The 22,063-nt window shown below is 44.2% G+C and overlaps 1 protein-coding gene across 2 annotated transcripts in view; it reads left to right on the forward strand.

Moving 5' to 3' along the window:
- Nucleotides 1–22,063, forward strand: part of LOC127625604 (tubulin polyglutamylase TTLL7-like) — a 144,473-nt gene that overhangs the window by 69,032 nt on the left and 53,378 nt on the right. For both annotated transcript variants that reach the window (XM_052100887.1, XM_052100888.1), the window contains exons 10-13: nt 2,340–2,434; nt 16,565–16,712; nt 17,990–18,063; nt 21,066–21,201. In XM_052100887.1, the coding sequence (XP_051956847.1) occupies nt 2,340–2,434; nt 16,565–16,712; nt 17,990–18,063; nt 21,066–21,201 (453 nt within the window). The remainder of the gene's footprint in view (nt 1–2,339; nt 2,435–16,564; nt 16,713–17,989; nt 18,064–21,065; nt 21,202–22,063) is intronic.

The raw sequence follows: 22,063 nt of genomic DNA on the forward strand, positions 1-22,063 counted from the left end.
GATTGCAGCAATATTTATTATTATTATTATTCCTCCCCAGTTATAGTCTATGGCAAACCATAGAACCATACATAGGAAAATGATGAAATTTGACACACTGATAGGGGTGGTCATAAATAGCCCCCATACTAAATTTGGGGTCTCTAGGACATACCGTCACATATCGCCACCACCATGTCAAAATGTCATTTCTTTTGTATGTATTTTTTCAACCATTTGGACTAGATACACAACTCATTCAAATGGACCCCTTACATTAAAACTCCACCCATTACAGTGGCCACCATTTAGAATTATGCCATTCATCGTTTTTTCATTAGTATTCCTTCAAACATTATCCAATTCTGCTAAGCAAAATAATCTCTAGACTGAGCCACACAGATTGAATAAATACAAATTTGTATTTTTACCTTTGTTGAAAATTTTTGCAAAATCATAGTTAACAATGTGGTCGTGAAAACGGATTTGAGGCTGTATCTCGGGAACACTTTGTTCTATCAAAACGAAACTTGGTGTGCTTAATCAGCACCGTGATCTGAGAGCACATGCAGAGTTTCGTAACAGCACCACATATGGGTCAAAAGATATTTTTGGCCTTAACTTTTGAACTGTATGTCCTAAAATCATGGGGTCTGTGAATGCTGTGGATCATGGTGATTTCAACGATACCAATTTTTCCCATTTCAGCTGTATTGTCTATAAGTGATATATCTTTAAAATACATTGTCGGATTAAAATCATCATTGACATCATGTCCTGATGATACTTAATCAGTTTCTAGACAGTGCCACCTATAGTTCAAAAGATAACCCACACTTGTGTGCTGACTCTAACCTCAGGAACTCTTTTTGCCACTCAGTGGGCATGTCAACTGAGGGGCTCAGTGTGTTAAAGCACTGATTTATACTTTGAAATGTCCTGGGTTCGAATCCCACTTGGACCAATGTTAGAGTTTATGTTATATTGTACTGGAGGTCTTTGTATTTGTTTACTGAATAGTTTCAGGGCTTATCACAGATCATTTCTGTTTGCAGGTATATATGTTCACACTTAATCTTTGTCTTAGTGTTGTTCTTATGATGTATAAGGGAGTGATATCTTTCAAAAGGATTGAGAAGTTTGGAGACAGCATCACCTGTAGTTCAAAAGAACATGGTCTGTTTAGCATAGTTATTATGCTACATACTACCTATAGTTCAAAAGATAACCTACACTTGTGTGCTGACTTTAACCTAAGAAAGTCTCTTTGCCAGTAAGTAGGCATGTCAACTGAGTGATTTATAGTTCAAAAGGTCCTGGGCTCGAGTCTACAAGTAATTTTGTAGTTCTGGTCATTTTTGTATCAGCTTAATTAATGGTTGCTGGGCTGTACCACAATCAAATTCTGAATTTGATCTCTGTTGAAAAGTTACATGAATACAAAGTTGTGCTTGGCTGTAAAAAATAAATACAAAATCTTAAGATAGTATGTTCTTGGAGATTATTAGCCCAGCTAATTTGCATTGGAATGCAAATATTGCAAGGGAATGCTAACTTCTTATGAGGGATCGCAAACTATTGCGAGGGAACGCAAAACTTATTGCGAGGGAATGCAAACTACTGTGAGGGAATGCAAAACGTATTGCGAGGGAATGGAAATTATTGTGAGGACATGCAAAAATATCAAATGCTTGGTTTCAGCTAAAGAAACAAAATCTATTAAACCAATGTTGTCAGATTTTATTGCTGATTTTGATTTTGATTTGAAACTTTTGCTCTTTCTCCATTCAAATCAAAAGGAGCTGTTATAGTATGCCTATTACCTACATACTGTAGAATATAACTGCCCGATGATGTTAACAATATGACAACTGTGTAGATTGACTGGCCTTAAAGGTATTTTGTAGATATGTACAGAATCAGACTCTTCCACCTTGTTTTGATTTTCGCGTCACCCCACGTATTGAAACATTGGCTGCACTTTGAAATGTCAGTGGCAAACAGGGTCAAAGTTGACATTTTTGGATTAAGTATCTGGTTACAGCACTTGACCTGAGTGCAACATGGCCCTAGGGTTAGTGCTGTAGCTTTATACTTCACTCCAAAAGTGCTAAATTTATTACATGAATCATGTGAAAGTGCCTTAAAGCTGAAGTGTGTATTTTCTACATCACTATAGGAATTGCTAAAATAATGACAAACAGGAAATAGCTTTCCTGAACACTTCCTGTCTGAAATTCCTTGATTGTTCCCACTGTGTTCTCAGTCCCTCTTAAAAGTTGGAGTTATCTTCAGGATTTTAATCTAGAAAGAAAACAATATGAAGGCAAAAAATATCTCTAATTTTTTTCTCCCTACAGATCAATCGTGCTCCGAGTTTTGGGACCGATCAAAAGATTGATTATGATGTGAAGAAGGGAGTTTTGCTCGATGCCTTAAAACTGCTCAACATCAGGTATGAAGCAACAATCTCTCCAGAGTCCCATTAGAAAGAGAACAGAAAGAGTTAATCAGAAAACTCGCACTCCGCTGTCGGCCGTCCACTACGCTTCTGTATTTTTAAAAAGTATTGATTCCTTTATCTCCACTCTAATGTTACTTGAAGAGTCTTTGTGCTCTTGTTGTAGCTATTGTTGGATTTGAAAGAACATCGAAAAGGATTGCAGGCTTTTTGTTTATTGTGAGCACATGAAACGCAAGACCTGCAGTTGTTGTATTGTGGAGCTATTTTCATTCTATGTTCAGAATAGGATACTAACATATTACTCTTACCATTTCTGCAGTATATGGTATTGTATGTCCAGTGTAATTAATGAACAGGAAGATAATATAGATGTGATTTTTAACACCTTTTATTTTGAACACTCATTATTTTGATAATGAGACATTTTACTCATTGCAAAATAACCATTTTAATTTTCAAGATAATAACTGGATGTTGCATTCTACACTTTTAAAATAAAACATTTAATGTGAAAAATGCTTGCTTTATAACTTGTATTTATAAAGTATTTAACAAGTAAATAGTAAGCTATTATTTAATTCCAAACATAGTCAGTGTTTTTTTTTTTTTATGTGTTTCTTGGATGTTTGAAATAAATTTTTTATTAAATCCAACAACTTTACAGCTCCAATAATACACTAGTTTTAACAGAAAATGTAATGTAATTGTTTTTATAAAACTATAAGCTTCACATATTTGCCTTTAAACCCTCCAAAAATTGCCTCATTAACTTCCATTGTACTCCTACTCCTTATGTTAGATGTGTCTACCATCACAGGTTCTGTTCCAAAACGTAGTGAGCTGCCCTGCTCTCTGCTGCCTACATAGGCAGCTGTCTTCTATGGCAGCATCCAAACTGAAATGGAGCCGTATAAGAAACTTATTTAGAACCCTTTTCATAGGTACTATAACAACTCCATGTATCATTCAAATAGCGACACATTCAGCACATGGGAGACTCGACTCACAACTGCTTCAACAGTACTCCAATGAGCATAAATATGCATAGCACACACACATTTTGGGTAAGATTGTGAGTTTTCTATCATATTAAACTATAGAAAATTGTATCTATTCTTCTATTCAATGGATTGTAAGTATATCTATAATCAAAATTTCTCATGCTTCATCCACCATCTTGGATTTATTTTTCCACCAAGCTAATAACACTGCATTCTGGGTTTGCATACCTGGGGAAGGCATTGTATCTGTCTGCATCCCGCAAGACAACAAGGAACACCCACTGCACAACACGCCTGCTCCAAGGAATGCCCCTCTGGATCAAAAAGTGATTCTGTTAGCTTAAAGAACTTTTAAAATCCTATGCAATCACTGTACGATTCATGTTGTCTTAACTCTGTAAATATAACAAAAAAATAACTTTTAAATTATATTAATAAACTAAATGTATGTTTACTCTAGTTTGCTCCTAATCTAACAGGTTAGCCTATTAGCTTAGCACACTGCTAGCTCCTTCTCTTAATTTTTATCACATTTCTCCTCACTGTCGCAACGTAGTGACACAGCGGTGTGATTATATTCATTAGAACTTTTAAGTTGCGTTATGCTTATTCATTTTACAAACTTTTCATTTTTTTTTTATCTTTGTGGTTAGGGTTAGATTTAGAGGTAGGGAAAGGTGTAATTTCACAGTTGCTGCAGGACTCCTTATAAACACAACAAACACGGTGTATGCATGTGACATCTAACTGTTGCAGGACTTCAGTATTTCTCTGGTCATTTGAAGGGGGTGCATAACTTGTAGTGGGCGTGTCATATAGTAGTCTTGCAGGACACAGACAGACCCTTCTCTGGAAAGGATACATGCAATGATACCTTAGAATTTGGCCAAAACAAGATATTTTATGATGGAGCATAATTAAGATACCTACCTATTGAAGCAGCCTTCGCATCTGGAGCACGCCTATGATATCTTAAAGGCACTAGTTTTTGGAATAGATCCACAATCATCAAAGTTTTTTGTGTAATCACTATTTGACGTTTTAGAGATTTTGAGGGTGTTATCTTTACTTTCAGTGTTTTCAGAGCTGATTTTATTTATTTAAATTTAACTCCACTTTCAATAACACTCACCTCTAAAACTTTTTGGTGTCTGCAGAGTCAGTTAACCAATAACTGAATAGGCCTAGAATATTAAATTATAAAATGTATTGTGGAAAGGTATTCGCACACAGGGCCGGCCCTAGGGCTTTGGGGGTACTAAACAAAAATTGTGTATGGGGCCCTACAGGTTTCTGAACCAGCCAAAAAGAAGAGAAATTAGATATTTTCTAAATAAAAAAGCTCTCATTTCAGAGAGAGAATTTTACCAATAAGTTACCAGAACAGTTAGTAAGGGCCATACACTAGCAGTGTCATCGGTGGAGGTGGTTTGTGGTCCTGTCCCGAAATACTTTAATAGTGCTCCTGAGGAGAAGCAGGAAATTATACATGCAAAAATGGATGGAAGGAGCATTACAATTAACCCTCTGGGGTCTGAGGGTGTTTTGGGCCCTGGAGAAGTTTTGAGATGCCTTGACATTTGTGCTTTTTTCAGTTGCTTAAAAACATTTTAATGGCTAAAGTCTGATAACACTATATTCAGCACAAACTGGGCTACCACAATATGTGAGCAACATGTGTGTACATGTTTGTATTTTTGAGAAAATAACATTTATGCATGGTTTTTGAAAAAACTACAAATCTAAGTAATTGAAATAAGGCCATATAACACATACTCAACATTTGTCCACAAGACTTTTGAGGACTGGATCTTGTAGCCTAGATTTTTTGCTACAACATGATGTGAAAACCATCCTGATCACTCATTTATACAAAACAATATAGTCCTTTAACTTTTATAAGACACATTGTGTTAGAAAGGCCATATGCGAGGAGGCATGGATAATCATGAATATTAATATGATTCACACCTGAGGTGACAAAGACCCCTCCCCTGGGCCTAACAATGAGGAATGTGACTGAGAGAGAATGAATGTGAGGAGACTTAATGAGCACAATAAAGTTGAAGTTAAAACAAGTAATCGGACAATACATTTTCTTTACATAAAGACTTTACTTAAAAACTTTAGACCTACACTACAGTTTAAATTTTTTAGATTAGTAAGCTTTTTTAATGTTTTTAAAAGAAGTCTCTTCTGCTCACCAAGGCTGTAATTTGATCCAAAATACAGCAAAAACAGTGATATTGTGAAATATTTTTACAATTTAAAACAACTGTTCCCCTTCTGTCGCTCTCTCCACGTTGTGTCGGAGAAGCAACACTAGGGGTCTCTCGAGCGCCGATATTCACCTCTGACCTATTGAAAAGGGCCAATGAGAGTTGGCAGTCAGTATTTGCATACCCCGCCCCCGCATACGGGTATTTAAGCAGGGCAAATACGGAAGTTTAGTCAGAAAATTTCTTCGGAGCCGATGGTCTGTCTGCAGTTTGCTGCGAGTTACACGCCATTAAAACGTTCCTGTTTCCTCTGACGATCTGCATGCTGTTGGATCTTGACGGTGCACAACAGCTGCTTTCTCTTCTCATTGCACGGCGTGCATTGTTGCCCCTGAGCGCTTCGACAGCGCAGCACACACACACACACACACACACACACACACACACACACACACACACACTGTGTACTAAAAGAGTAATTTCCCTAAAAGAGTAATTTCTCTAAAAGAGCAAACACAGCGGCGTTGAACGTCCTTTTGAGGACGCGTCTTTTTCAAGATGCCCTTCCGCCCCTGTGCCGTTCCTGGATGCGGTAGAAGCCTCTCCGCTTCAGACGGCCACAGGCGCTGTCTCGTGTGTTTGGGCCGCGATCACACCGAGGCGGCGTTTGTGGATGGTTGATGTTCTCACTGCGAGAACATGACCATGACCACGTTGCGGTCGCGGCTTGCTTTCAACAGAAAGCAAGCCACCCCAGCCGCACCCCGCGTTGCTCCTTCTTCCCACGGGATTGAGGACGATGCGGTTGGCGCTGGGGCGATTTGGGGGCGGCAGCGGGTACGGTTTCGCCGGGTAGCCCCCCACGAACCTCCCGTTCCCCGGCACGCTCGCTGGTCCCCGTCCATGCTCGCGGCGTTAGCAGCTCGCCTCACAGCCTGGCTGTCTATCCTCCCGAGTCCGAAGCAGATGAGCTCGCTGCTGCATCGTAGAGTGCGGTGTCTGATGCCGAGGACTCCGCTGGACTGCCGCCTTTGGGCCAGCAGGCCCAGGCTGAGGCCGACGCTCAGATGTCCGACATGCTTTCCCGGGCCGCCGTGAGCGTGGGGTTGGATTGGAACCCTCCGTCCTCCCCACAGCCTTCACGGTTGGATGATTGGTTCCTGGGGGCAGCGCGCCGTTCGCGGCCTCGCATCCCCCCGGTCCCGTTTTTCCCGGAGGTGCATGATGAGCTGATGTCTACGTGGAGAGCCCCGCTCTCCACTCGTCTAGGTGCCACCCGCTCCACTCTCTCCACCCTCGACAGCGGAGAGCGCCACGGATACGAGGCGATTCCCCAGGTCGATAGGGCAGTTGCGCACCATCTATGCCCCGGTAGCCCTACCTCCTGGCGTGGTCGCCCAGTACTCCCATCCAAGCCCTGTAGGACAACATGCTCGCTCAACGCGAGAGCCTACAGTGCTCCTGGACGTCCCGTTTTTCCCTCCTGCAAGTCCACCAGGCCAAAGCTCTCAGAAGCATGCACGGGGGTGGACCTGATCCTGATGTGCTGCAGGAACTGCGCTCAGCGACCGACCTCACCCTGAGAGCGACGAAGGCCACAGCGCAAGCACTCGGACAGACGATGGCCACCCTAGTGGTCCAGGAATGCCATCTTTGGCTCAATCTGGTCGAGATGCGTGAGGCTGACAAGAACCGCTTCCTGGACGCACCTGTCTCCCAGATTGGCCTTTTCGGCGACACCGTCGAGGACTTCGCCCAACAGTTCTCCATGGTGAAAAGCAGACGGAGGCCATCTCCCATATCATGCCCCACCGCAGACCTGCCGCTACGGGCCCTGCCCCGTCTGCCCGCCGAGGGTGTCCCCCTGCGAAGAAACCAGCTCCTGCTCCGCCTCAACCCGGGCCCAGCTCTCAGCCCCAGCGTCAAGCACCCCGCAGGTGGCGCATGCCCCCTGTCTCACGAACCCCCTCTAGGACCCGGAAGGCTCCCAAGCGTTCCTGAGACAGCCGACCCAGAGCCCAAGACGTTAGCTCCGGAGGTGGTAAAACCGCTCCGTCCCCCGGTGGAGGGCCGGGAGGAGAATCCTTTGTTTTTTCATTTGCCACACCCTGACGGGGGCTGTGGTACCCACATTCTCAATAAAAGAGCTATTTCCTTTGCCTCTGGGTCACCTGGCCCGCAAATGCCGTTCTCACGGCAATCTGCTTTCAGATTACGACAGTCCCGGTACACCGGACGCGGCGATCCCGCCTTCCGCCTGCCTACGACTGCCCCCGGCCGGCCGGTTCAGACGAGTCCACAGGACGCCAGCAGACCTCCTCCTCAATCACGAACCCGCCGGGTGCGCGGAGCAAGGTAAGTGCTTTGAGTCTATTCTCAGCACCCCAGCCTCAGGCCGCAATGAAGCCGCCCGACGCTGCATTACCTGTTCCGCCCCGCTGCGAGGCCCTGCCGGGTACGTCCAAAATACTCGTCCCTTTGGTGCCCCTAGCGCAGAGCTGGGAAGCATGGTTTTCGCTTCCCAACGCATCACGCTGGATGCACCGGACCATTCGACTCGGTTACGCAATTCAGTTTGCCCGGCTCCCGCCCCCCTTCAGGGGCGTCCGCTTTTCCGCAGTACACAGCGAGCATGCCAGTTCCCTGAATCGTGACCCTCGCGACCCTCTTAGCCAAGGGCGCGGTAGAGCCCGTCCCTCCAACTGAAATGAGGAAGGGTTTCTGCAGCCCTTACTTCATTGTACCCAAGAAAGGCGGTGGCTTACGACCAATCCTGGACCTGCGAGTTTTCAATCGGGCCTTGTTAAAACTCCCGTTCAAAAAGCTCACGCAGAGAAATATTCTGGCTGGCGTTCAGCATCTAGATTGGTTCGCAGCGGTAGACCTGAAGGACGCGTACTTCCACGTCTCAATTCTGCCACGACACCGACCCTTCTTACGGTTTGCGTTCGACGGCCAGGCGTTTCAGTACAAAGTCCTCCCCTTCAGCCTGTCTCTGTCTCCTCACGTCTTCACGAAGGTCGCAGAGGCGGCTCTTGCCCCGCTACGAGTAGCCGGCATCTGCATTCTCAACTACCTCGACGACTGGCTTATCTTAGCACACTCTCGAGAGTTACTATGCACACACAGAGACCAGGTGCTCCGGCACCTCAGCCGCTTGGGGCTTCAGGTCAACTGGGAAAAGAGCAAGCTCACTCCGGTTCAGAGCATCTCTTTTCTCGGGTTGGAGTTAGACTCAGTCTCAATGACAGCACGTCTCACGAGCGAGCTTGCTCAGTCGGTGCTGGATTGCCTCGCTTCCTTCAAGCCAGGCACAGTGGTCCCTCTAAAACTCTTCCAGAGGCTCCTGGGGCATATGGCGTCCTCCGCGGTGGTCGCGCCGCTGGGGTTGATTTATATGAGACCACTCCAGCACTGGCTCCAGACTCGAGTCCCGAGACAAGCATGGCACCACGGCACGCATCGGGTAAGGATCACCCCCGCCTTCCTCAAAACACTCCGACCCTGGACAGACCTCTGCTTTTTACAGGCAGGAGTGCCCCTGCAGCAGGTGTCCCGACGCGTTCTGGTCACAACCGACGCCTCCTGGTCCGGGTGGGGTGCCGTGTGCAGCGGGCACGCAGCAGCGGGCCGTTGGAAGGGGGCCCCGCTGCGTTGGCACATCAACTGCCTGGAGTTGCTGACATCGTAGCGGACGTGCTATCACGACAACGCCTGCCCGGCGGGGAGTGGAGGTTTCACCCCCAGTCGGTCCAGCTGATTTGGGAACGGTTTGGCAAGGCCCAGGTAGACCTGTTCGCCTCCCAGGAAACCTCCCACTGCCCGCTCTGGTACGCCCTAACAGAGGCTCCCCTCGGGACAGACGCGCTGGCACACAGCTGGCCCTTGGGGCTGCGCAAGTACGCATTTCCCCCAGTGAGCCTTCTTGCACCGGTGCTGTGCAAGGTCAGGGAGGATGAGGAGCAAGTTACGCTAATGGCCCCCTACTGGCCCACTCGGACTTGGTTCTCGGAACTCAGGCTTCTCGCGACAGCTCCTCCCTGGCGAATTCCCCTGAGAAAGGACCTCCTCTCTCAGGGACGGGGCACGCTCTGGCACCCACGCCCAGACCTCTGGAACCTCCACGTCTGGTCCCTGGACGGGATGCGGAAGAGCTAGCCGGCTTACCGGCGACCGTTGTGAATACAATCAACCAAGCCAGAGCCCCTCTACCAGGCACCTTTATGCCCTAAAGTGGCGCTTGTTCGCAGATTGGTGTTCTTCCCGAACTGAAGACCCGCAGAGATGCGCGATCAAGTCAGTGCTCCTGTTCCTACAGGAGAGGCTGGACAGGAGGCTGTCCCTGTCCACCCTCAAGGTGTATGTTGCCGCCATTGCCGCCCACCACGATCCTGTAGACGGCAAGTCTTTGGGTAAGCACGACCTGATCCTCAGGTTCCTGAGAGGCGCCCGGAGGTTGAATCCCTCCCGGCCAGGCCTAGTTCCCTCCTGGGATCTCTCGGTAGTCTTGGCAGGACTCCAGAGACCTCCCTTCGAGCCGCTTGAATCAATTGGACTCAGGGCCCTCTCTCTTAAGACGGCCCTGCTGATCGCGCTCACCTCTATCAAGAGGGTCGGAGACCTGCAAGCGTTCTCTGTCAGCGACACTTGCCTGGAGTTCGGTCTGGCGGATACGTCTGTGATCCTAAGACCGCGACCGGGCTATGTGCCCAAGGTTCCTACCACACCATTCCGAGATCAGGTAGTGAACCTGCAAGCACTGCCCCGGGAGGAGGCAGACCCAGCCCTTTCGTTGCTATGTCCAGTGCGCGCCCTGCGCATTTACCTGGACCGCACACAGAGCACCAGACGCTCTGAGCACCTCTTTGTCTGCTTTGTCTGCTTTTGTTCGCCCACTGGGTTGTTGACGCCATCACACTGGCTTATCACACCCAGGCCGTGCCCCTACCCTTGCGGGTCCGAGCTCACTCAACAAGGGGTGTAGCGTCCTCGTGGGCACTGGCCAAGGGCACCTCCCTAGCAGACATCTGTAGAGCCGCGGGTTGGGCAACACCCAACACCTTCGCGAGGTTTTACAACCTCCGCGTTGAGTCGGTTGCGTCTCGTGTTTTGTCAGGTCCGAGCCCGTAGAACTCGGTAACACATAGACTGACCGGCCGGGTGGATCGCTTGTGCCCAGCGCCCTTTTCCTGACGTCAAGGTTAAGTAGTGCACCTTTTTTCCCAGGGCGCCCCACTCCGAGTCGGGACCCTGGTCGATTCCTCCCCAGCCCTCCGGGTCCGCGGTTCAGTGGAGGAACTCGCCAACCCAAGCCACTGTGGGTACCCTGATGGCTACCCTGTACTGGTATAGGTGCTCCACATGTAAGGCCTCCTGCTCGGACTCCCCCTGTGTGTATTTCCACGGTTCTGTCCCTTTACGAGCGGACCCCCGCGTCTCCCTTAGGCAGTTACAGCTGCCCCGGTCGCCGTGCTGTAGCAACTTCCCCCTTTCGAGGCTGGATCTACCACTGCACCATACTTTCCACACGAGCCCTAAGACGGCCGTGTGACGTGTCTACCACTTTTCCTCCCCAAGAAAAAGGGCAGGTGTGGTCTCCGCAGGGTCTTCCCTATATGCGTGTAAGGGCCCCGGCCGTGATTGCTCTATGCGAGAAACATTCCCATGTTGGCAAACATCGCCTTGTTCCCCTCTCAGGGTAACTAGAAGGATCCCGATGTTCGTATGGGGCATTGGGGAAGGGTATGTGCAGCCAGGTACAGACGATGCACGGCACTGGATGAATCCCTGCCCGCCTCTGTATCGGCAGTTCCCACTGCTGTGGGAATACTGGCCCTGGTTGCGGTTGAGGCCGTACACGGTTCAGCACATGGCAAGATGTAATGGGTCCCCTAGTGTCGCTTCTCCGACACAACGTGGAGAGAGCGACAGAAGGGGAACGTTTGGTTACGTATGTAACCTCCGTTCCCCGAGGGAGGGAACGACACGTTGTGTCTTTCCTCCGCCATGTCACTGAACCGAGCCACTGTTGTGGCCGGACCATTTCCGGCTCCTCAGAAAAATCCTGACTAAACTTCCGTATTTGCCCCGCTTAAATACCCGTATGCGGGGTATGCAAATACTGACTGCCAACTCTCATTGGCCCTTTTCAATAGGTCAGAGGTGAATATCGGCGCTCAAGAGAGACCCCTAGTGTCGCTTCTCTGACACAACGTGTCATTCCCTCCCTCAGGGAACGGAGGTTACATATGTAACCAAACGTTTTCTATGTGAATATTGTAAAATGCAATTTGTGATCAAAGCTGAATTTTCAGCAACATTACGGCAGTCTTTGGTGACACACGATCCTTCAGAAATAATTATAATAAGCTGGTTTTCAATGAGCACAAGGTTCATTGATGATAATGAGGCAGCATAAACACTAGTTAAAATATAATCTAAACATGCATATTATTTTTATATCATATTACATATTACTGACTGGCAAGTATGGAAACAGTCCCACTAGTAAAATATGTACATGTTTATATAAAATAACATGTCAACTAACATCGCTTTGTTTCATACAGATTGCATATAAGGATAATATAACACATTTTGATATTTTAAGTTGTTTTAAATTTGAATTCTTTTATTTAAAAGTAGACATTTTAAGCTTTCTTTAGACATATATTTCATGTTTGTGTGTTAAGTATTTGCAGAGTTTCAGTTAATTTTTGTGACATGTTTCATAAATATGCTTGCGGAGACAGAGATGGCTGTATTTTCTTTATTTCACAAAAGCACAAGTTTTTGTTGTAATTGTGAGTTTACAGTGTGAGTTTAAATATGCTTGCGGAGACAGAGATGGCTGTATTTTATTTATTTCACAAAAGCACAAGTTTTTGTTGTAATTGTGAGTTTACAGTGCTCCCTTTATAGTCTCTAATGATGTCTTACACTTCTGTATGCCCAAAAATGACGGAGTATTTTAAGTTGTTTCTGCTGTAATGACAAATAAATCCAGCACACAAAAAGTAGCAAACAATATTAAAAGAGGCCATGCTTCTGGCATGTACTATCGTCTGATCTGGGAAAACAGCATTTCTCTGATCCAGGTGGGTACGTTCGCTTCATGATGGCTGGACGTCTGTTACCTAGCTACTGCTCCTGGCAGTTGACAAACGGAAATGCATCCGCTGCACGCATCATCCTCTCGGCACCCAAACAATTTAAAATCCTCCATCCTAGTTCCAAAATTAGGTGTAAGAAATTTTGAAAAATATATGAAACGAAACATACTACGTTTCATTGATACGGTTGTGTGTTTTGTTGATTAGAGTAATTGATGGGCAAAAAATAAAATAATTGGGGGTGGTGGCCCGAACCAATCACGGGGCCCTAAACAAATGTTTAGTTTGTTTATTGGGTCGGGCCGGCCCTGCCAGAGAGGATCAGGCAGATGACCAGGAGACCAAGGAGACCAGTGCAGATCAGGCGAATGGCCAGGAGACCAGTGCAGATCAGGCGAATGGCCAGGAGACCAATGCAGATCAGGCGGATGGCCAGGAGACCAGTGCAGATCAGGCGGATGGCCAGGAGACCAGTGCAGATCAGGCGGATGGCCAGGAGGTCAGTGCAGATCAGACGGATGGCCAGGAGACCCAGGCAGATCAGGCAGATGGCCAGGAGACCCAGGCAGATCAGACAGATGACCAGGAGACCAGACCAGATTAGGCGGACAGCCAGAAGACCAGAGCAGATCAGGTGGACGGCCAGGAGCCCAGAGCAGATCAGGCAGGACAGCAGGAGGTGGAGCCACAGGAGGTGGAGGCTCAAGGGGATGAGCCGTGGAAGGCTTGGGGGGGGTGGAGCCACTGGACAAGGGTCAGCAGTCTGGATAACGGCCACTGGACAGGGATCATACTGGACATGAGTGGCTGCTGGACACTGAACAGGCTTAATGAATAGAGGACTGAACAGATTCTGGGAACTGGACCTGTTCATCGACAGCCTCAGGGAACTGGACAGGTGCGTCGATGGCCACTGCGGCCAGGAGCGCTGGCAGTGACTGGGAAATGGCCTCTGTTACCGTGAACACTGGCAGTGACAGGGGAACGACCTCCATGTTTGTGAGCACAGGCAGTGACGGGAGTGTCCTCCATGGCCGTGGGCATTGGTAGTGACAGGGGAATGACCTCCATGGTCGGGAGTGCAGGCAGTGACATGGATGCGACCTTCATGGCCGGGAGTGCTGGCAATGACTGAGGAACGACCTCTGTTATCATGCGCACAGGCAGTGACAGGGGAGTGGCCTCCATGGCTGTGAGCACAGGCAGTGACATGGGAACGACCACCGTGGCCATGAGCACAGGCAGTGACTGGGGAGTAGGAGCCCTTCTCCTACTCTTCCGGATGGCCATGAGCACTGCTGTGGGAATACTGGCCCTGGGACGGTTGAGGCCACACATGCTGTCCCGTTGACTGTTGCAGGCATGGGTGTGGATGCTGGCTCATGGACCTTGGCAGGCGTGGGCACTGGCTCGTGGACCGTGGCACGCATGTGTGCTGGCTTGTGAACTGGAACTGGCTCGGGTGCTGACAGCCGCATGGGATGGAACTCTTTGGTTGATAAATCTGGCAGCGATTTAGAGGTGTGGTTGGTCACAATGGAGTTTCCGTCATAACCCACTGTGGAGGAGGAGAGTGAGAGCCTCAGTGCATAGTTGATAAACTCCACTAATAAGAGTTTGCACTGACCTCCTGGCAGACAGGATGTTAATGGTTTGTTTAGCCCAAAATGATAAAAGTCCTTGAACACCGTGTCAACCCAAGTAAGGCAATTTGCCAGTTCACAAAAGGTAAGGGTTACTCTTCGATCAAGTCAGTCCATTGACGAAGCAAAAATAAAGCTTCAGCTGCTAAATCCATATTGTGGGTCGGTTGTTCTGTATCGATTGCTGGGAAGAAAAAATAAATCACGGTAGGGATGAATCCAAGTGCAAGCTGAAATTTATTGAAGTGCAGACGAGGATGCACAAATGTAAAATGGTTGTAAAACGCAAAAGGTCAATCTAAATGGGTAAATCCAGAATAAAGGCAAAATCCAAACATAAGAGATAATCCAAATACAAAACGGATCAGAGCAGGAAACCGCAGGAACAAATGGAAACAGATAGAAGCAAACCATTACATGGTACGACACACACAAAACCATGTACACAGAACATTCATTAACAACCAACAAACAGAACTGAAAACAGAGCATTTCAATATAAAACCGGATAACACGCAAAAAAGAAACACCTGGAACAGATAATCAAATAGACCAATGACAAAACAGAACTACAACGGACTACAAACCCCATAACAGAATACAAACAGGAAACAGGAACAAGGAACAGAAAACAGGGATGGCGACCTCTAGCAGTCATCCAGAACAATACACAGATACACAGAACAAATATGGAACAGAGTAACTAAATGTAACACAGACATAAAACAGTCCAAGCGAAGTCCAAGTCCAAGCTTGACGACCTTCACCGGTCATCAGGAATATGAGGCAATATCCGTGATGATTTTGCTGGCAATGCTTTTAATATGCTTTGCATCATGCCAGACAGTTTCTTAAAGGCCATGTTATTAGAACACTTTCATGATCCTTTTTGTCTTGTGACTCACAAGTATAAGAGCGTTAAAACTTTTAATTTTAATTTCAGTTCCAAGTTCCAAATAGTTTCATTGCTGGGAATTAGATTACACTGTTCGTTTAAATTAATTGGTTCAAATGTGAATTTCAGATTCAGTGATTGATTTGTTTCATAAAATATAAATGTAATAATTGCTGGTAAATATTACTACTATATAAATTACAATATTGGTGCATATAAATGAAAATAATTAAACATTGTGTTTATTTAAAGGGACAGTTCACCCAAAAATGAAAATTCTCTTATCATTTACTCACCCTCATGCCATCACAGATGTGTATGACTTTCTTTCTTCTGCTGAGCACAAATATTTTTTGAAGAATATCTCAGCTCTGTAGGTACATACAATGCAAGAGAATGGTGGCCAGAACTTTGAAGGTCAAAGTACATAAAGGCAACATAAAAGTAATCCATAGGACTTCAGTAGTTAAATCCATGTCTTTAGAAGCGATATGATAGGCCACCATTCACCTGCATTGTATGACATACAGAGCTGAGATATTCTTACACTATACTGAGATGTTATACTGTATTTTAATTTTTACATTAAACATTTTAAATTGTTTTGGCAAAAAAATACTGTTTTGTCGAAATTATAGTTCCAGTGATTCAAAATAAAGAAATAAATATAATATAATATAATGTAATATATATATATATATATATATATATATATATATATATATATATATATATATATATATATATAAATAATGAGATATAGGCTTACATTGGACATTGTCAAAAGAAAATTTTGAGATTTTGTTTACCAATATCTCCCAGCCCTAGCTCTACACTAGGACACCTCACTGTAACACTTTTTTCTGTCTAAGTGAATTTCTTGGAAGTCTTCATAGATATGTACTGTGTCACTGCTGATCTCAGACTTCTGACTCTTGAGCTTAGTACCCTGTTGAACTGGCCTCATATCAAATGTACCCCTTTGTTATTTCCCCCACCAGTTTCTTGGTGCCTTTCTTACCCTTACTGACAAGAACTTGATGTGAAAGTTATATCAATAAAAGTGGTTCAAGAGCCTGGTGACCTGAGTGGCCACTCAGCAAATTTAAAGGGCCAGTGAGTGATGAAATCATGAAGAGCTGAATGCTGTTGAGTCAAGTGATGTATTGAGACACAGAGTATTTATAGTTGAATTTAGAGTAGGTTCTACTTTGAGTGCGAATACTTGAGCATTTTTCTTTTTCTACCCAGAGCGAGTGATAAACGACGAAATCTGGCCCAACAAAAGGCGGAAGCCCAACGGCGGCTGTACGGACAGGGATCCATGCGAAAACTGACGTCTGGATCGTCAGATTGGGAGAAACAGCATCACTTGCTAGAGCGCAGGAAAGAGGAACTGGTGTGGACCATTCAGCTGTTAAAAAGCCTTATTTAAAATTTTATTAGAACATATTTAAAGGAATACTTCACCCAAAAATGAAAATTCTTTTATCATATATTTAGCCTCATGTTGTGCCAAACCTCCTTGATTTTCTTTCTTCTGTGGAACACAATAGGTGACTTTTTGAAGAATAACCTGGTCTCTATTTGTCATATAATGAAAGTTGTGGACTGGGGCTGTCAAGCTCTAAAAAAAGACTAAAAAGGCACCATAAACGTTTCATAAACATGGTCCATATGATTTGTGCACCATATTTCAAGTCTTCTTAAACAATATGATGGCTGTGTCTGAGGAATGGATTGAAATTCTGTGAAGTGAAATATTATCAGTGAATAATGACTTAAAAATAGGTCCATTCCTCATGCAAAGCTATCGTATGTTTTCAGAAGAATTGAAATAAAGTACATGACTCATTTGTACCACTGTTATGCAAAAACAATTATTCCTGTAAATTACACAAAGAAATTAGATAATTTAATGTCAGAGCCGTGGCTTAGCAGTTAGCACATGTGCTCCAGCCACAACGAGCCTTAGTGGTCATATTGGATTTGAGTTTCAGTCTATTTAATCTTTCAATAAAAGTGTCAATAACAAAAATAGAAAAATAAAATCATGAAATTTGAGTATTTATTTCAAATTGCAGACGTGCCGAAAAAGTACATTTCAGCAGTAGTTCAGTAGAAGATGCTTTGTGCAGCAGTCCACTTTCTTGATTGGTCTTTTAAATCAACTTTTATTATATGAAGAGATGAATGAGTGTGGGATTACTGCAGGTAGGTGGTATTTTCAAAGGGCAAAGCTGGACGTACAAGAGGAGTGAGATTGGGGATTGGAGGGTGAGCGAATATGCCTGTACAAGCATTTAGCAGAGATCAGTGACTATTATAGAAGACACCCTGCTGCGCCACTGCAAATTGACCACCTGACCTTTCCACAATTATAGTTTTTGATATATTAAAATGGTACAGTGGGAGTTAAATCTATATGAATTATGAATGGGCCCCCTGTATTAACAAGTGTAAAAGAGAGGCCGTTATTCGTGCCCGCTAACTCTTAGACTTCATTAAGGTGCCTCGTAATAAGGGAAACGAGTCATTCTTTGACATTGTTATTCGGTTTTTGGTTGTCTAAATTGCATTGCAGGATATTTCTAGCAGAAACATGGCTTTATTTGACCACTTCTTTGTCGTTTTTACCCCTTTCTTTCCACTTATTCACCTGTGTTGTGCTTTCAGAAAGAAAGACTTGCGCTAGTCCGCAAGCAGGTCTCCAGGGACGAGCACGAAAAGCGCCACCTGGGGAACTACAGGTAGGGAAGTCACTTGGCATTTTTTGTACTCTAAGAATGCTGTGGGGTCTCTTGGGGCTCAGTTTGGGATATGTGATGTAAGAACTGCCTTCCTCTCTAGTGAGGATGTAGCAAGCACAAGAGATGTGTCCGAACCCTGAAAAGTGCTGCCTTTGCCGACAGTATATGTAGGTAGGAAGGCATCAACGCATGTCCAATGTTTGCGTTACATCCTGTGAACTAAGATCTTTAAATACTGTACTTGTAGGCAACATTGATGCATCTTTTGGTGTATACTGTATGATATCCTGGCAGTCCTATGTTTGAAAGAATAAAAATGGTATCTAATGGAGCAGTTTAACACCTAATAGCAGTGTCTAAACCAGGTGGAACACAATAAGTTTCAAGCAACATGCAATTTGTCTGTCCACACTGTGACTCAATCACAGCCAGTGAGGAGATATTTCATGTTTAATGTGCAGTAATGTAGAATGGGATAATGACATTTTACAGTGGGTTGGGCTACCCACCACAATGCTGTGGAAATAAATACAGTGCAAGGACCAAAACAGACTTGTCAAAACAAACTGATAAAACCGTGCAGCTGGTTAGGACAAAAATTCAGAAAAAAGATTTACAAGGAGAGCTTTTATCATCATGGCCGGTTAGGACATAAATTAATTCATAACTTACATTTCTAGCAATAAATAAGCTTTGTAGTCATTTAATATTTGCTTGATTTTCCTCTAAAGCTCACTTGAGTTTGTTCTAGATCATTAGAAATTACATTATGGTTTCTTAGAATGTTTCTTCGTTCAAAAATTGTCTTAAGTCATTGGGCCCTAATTAAAAAGAGTGCTAGCGGTAAGCGCAGCACTATACAATAAGTCATAAGTGCAAAGTCAATTGGCATGGCCATAAATTTGGGTATTTTCACGCAAGCATGCTCTAAGTCTAGGCGCAAGTAGGTCTGGCGAAATTGCGTGCGCAAGGTGCTAATGGACTGGGTCATTGCAGGGGGTCATCTGGTTATTGCAGCATCTGCGTCCAATTATATAGTCCATTCCCTCAAGCCCCAGTGATGCAAACAAAGACAGCACATTTGTAAGAAGTTGGTAGTGTAAAGGAACTATATGCAATGAATTAGAAGAATAGAAATATGGCTTTCATTATTTTGTGCATTAACTGCGTCCTTGTTGAATGTGACACGCTTCTGTTTTACGCATGGAAAATGTGGTTCAGGAAATGGATGATAATGAAGTGGTCAAAATAATCATACCAAATCCAAACATTTTACCTTCAACTTCTTCCCACAGACCCTTTTGCAGTGACTTAAAAATCACTCTTTCCACTCTTAACAGGTGGAAAAATTCCAACACAAATTAGATCATAAAAACAATTGTAAATATAAACATAGTAATATAATAATTAAAAAATAAACCATGACCTAAAGATAGTTTAACACAAATCTAATAAATATATGTTTCATAAAATGGCTACAACAGTGAACGTCATGGACATAATTTAATGTTTCACTTTGTTTTCAGAATATGGACATAAACTTTATTACCACCTGCTGGTGGAATCTCCAAACTGCAAATGCAGGAGCTGAGTTTGGACTCTATTTCAAATATCTTGGCTAAATGACCTATTTCTCAAGAAAATAGCTAATTGTGTTTTGCTCCATTTCATACAATAACATTAACATACAATAAACCTACAGTTTGCGTGCATACACCCACAGAGAGCGCAAACACTCCCACCCATGTGCTGGCACGAAAATTGTATAAGATGTTGCACACTGTTGTATTGTGTGGTGCTGCATTTTGCCATATCTTGGTTTCTGACATAGCCAAGATATTAAAAACACAAGAGAAGAGGCTTGACATTGCTGCAGAATAGAAGAAATCTGCCAACAGCCGTAGTCTAAAAGGACCAAAATTTGTCAGTATTTTGGAACATGAATTGTGCGAAGTCGCCCTTTAATGACTACTGATGTTTTGCAAATAAGACAAATGTGTCAGCAGGCAAATGTTTCCTGCATTTTATTACACTTGTTTTTCATTGCTCATTCATTAAACTCCAGACAACCGGTTCTGCCAAACAAAGACCTGGCGTTATGACTTAATTAACCTAACCTCATGTTACACTAGCACCTCAACTAACCTTTTGAATTTATCAAATTAAGTTAAACTTTAAATAGAAGCTACTGCGTTTAGCATCTACCACATTTTTCGCACACCTCTTTGAATAATCCTAGCGAATCACTCCGTAATTCAACCTCCACTTTACAGCCTTCCTAAATTCATTTCCTAAATAGGTCATTTTACACAAGTGCTGTTCTGTTTTACTCTAAACAAAAACACCCCAAAAGATGCTGAAACATGAAGGAAAGTGTCTGAGGTTTTTGGGTCAGACTCAGATTTCAACATGTGCCAAATGCCCAAGACTAAACCCCATTTACTCTTTACTAGATTACTGCCGTCACACAAGTTTATCCATCACGCATGTAGTTCTTAATGGATTTGGGGAGGTTTATCGTCTGATCTGACTGAACATTTACATTACTTTAGCTTTTGATTATGCTGGAGTGCAACGTAACTGGTTTAAAATGTCCCACACAGAGTGAGTTTTAGTTTATTAGACTGAAACGTGAAAATATTGCACGTACTATAACGTATATGGCTGTCTCCACCTTCACTGTTTATTTAGATTAATGCCTCACCATTGTTTTGATTATGTACATGACCCGATATGTTGCTGATTTGAAGATCTATTGCACAGATATAGCAAACCATTTACACATCTCTGGCTTTTGTTTAGTCTTAACGTCTGATATAAGACTAGTGTATTTATCATTACCGTATATGCAGCATTAATGGACATGTGCATGTGTGAAAATTTGATTAGAAAAGCAGGCAGACCTGGCTAAATCAGATAATCAGATTAAATAATCTCTCTCTCTCTCTCTCTCTCTCTCTCTCTCTCTCTCTCTCTCTCTCTCTATCTCTCTCTCCGTACAGACGCATTTACCCCCCAGATGACAAGCTGCTCTTGGAGAAATATGAGAGTCTCCTTTCAGCCGCCTTTCAGACATTCCTTGCTGGGCGAGCAGCTTCACTTCAAAAGGAAATGAATAATCCTCTCAAACGAATGAAGGCACGTACCTGAGCCACAACCCAACAATCTCTCTCGCTTTCACTCATTTCCTTCCTTCTTCCATTACTTCTTCTTTCTTGCTCTTTTGTAGTATTGTTTAACTTTCTTTGTGATGCTTGTTGTGTCCTTGATTCTTATAAGTGCTGTTTGCTGAGGCGTGGTGAGTTGTGACATTTTGTGGACAAAAAGAGTCGACTTTCATTCACGGAGGGACCAAAGCCATATATAGGGACCAGAGATGTTTTTTTCACTTGGGCCAGTAAGCATTCTGCCACCTGCCTTTCAGAGTGTTTGGTCTTTTTATTTATGAAGGGCTCTGTTACATATTCAGCTGGAGTTCATTATTGTCTGATCAGTGTCTCAGAAACCTCTAGATGTTCATTTTATGGGGATTTTAAAGGCTGGATCTGTGTGTCCGTGCATATGAATGTGACATATTGTTGGAAGGGCCTTGTCACAATGATGGAATCTAAAATTTGACTTTGGAGTGGGGTTTCACATAAGTTTGAATTGTGGCGAGATGGTTGTTAGGCAGGTTGTAGTTTCTAGGCATGATACATCTATTGATGTGGCAGGGGAGCATGGGAGCTGTTTCCTACAGAGTTGGTGTCTGGCTTATTTGGGAGAGAATCAAGAGCCCAGAGTTTGTGCCATTGCCATGTGGTCTTTAACCCTCCTCTCTGTCAGTGTGCTAATTCCCTTCATGTTTGAGAAATTACTTCAGTTTTTCAGTATACCTACATTATGCTTTTTGTATGAGTCTATGGTCAGTCTACCCCTTACAAATATGTACAGTGTCCAAAAAAGTAATGAGTTACTACCAGGGTCAGAAATGAAAAAGTTTCCATTAAGGGGCAATATT

The sequence above is a fragment of the Xyrauchen texanus genome, chromosome 32 (genome assembly GCF_025860055.1).
Source record: "Xyrauchen texanus isolate HMW12.3.18 chromosome 32, RBS_HiC_50CHRs, whole genome shotgun sequence".
Lineage (NCBI taxonomy): Eukaryota > Metazoa > Chordata > Actinopteri > Cypriniformes > Catostomidae > Xyrauchen > Xyrauchen texanus.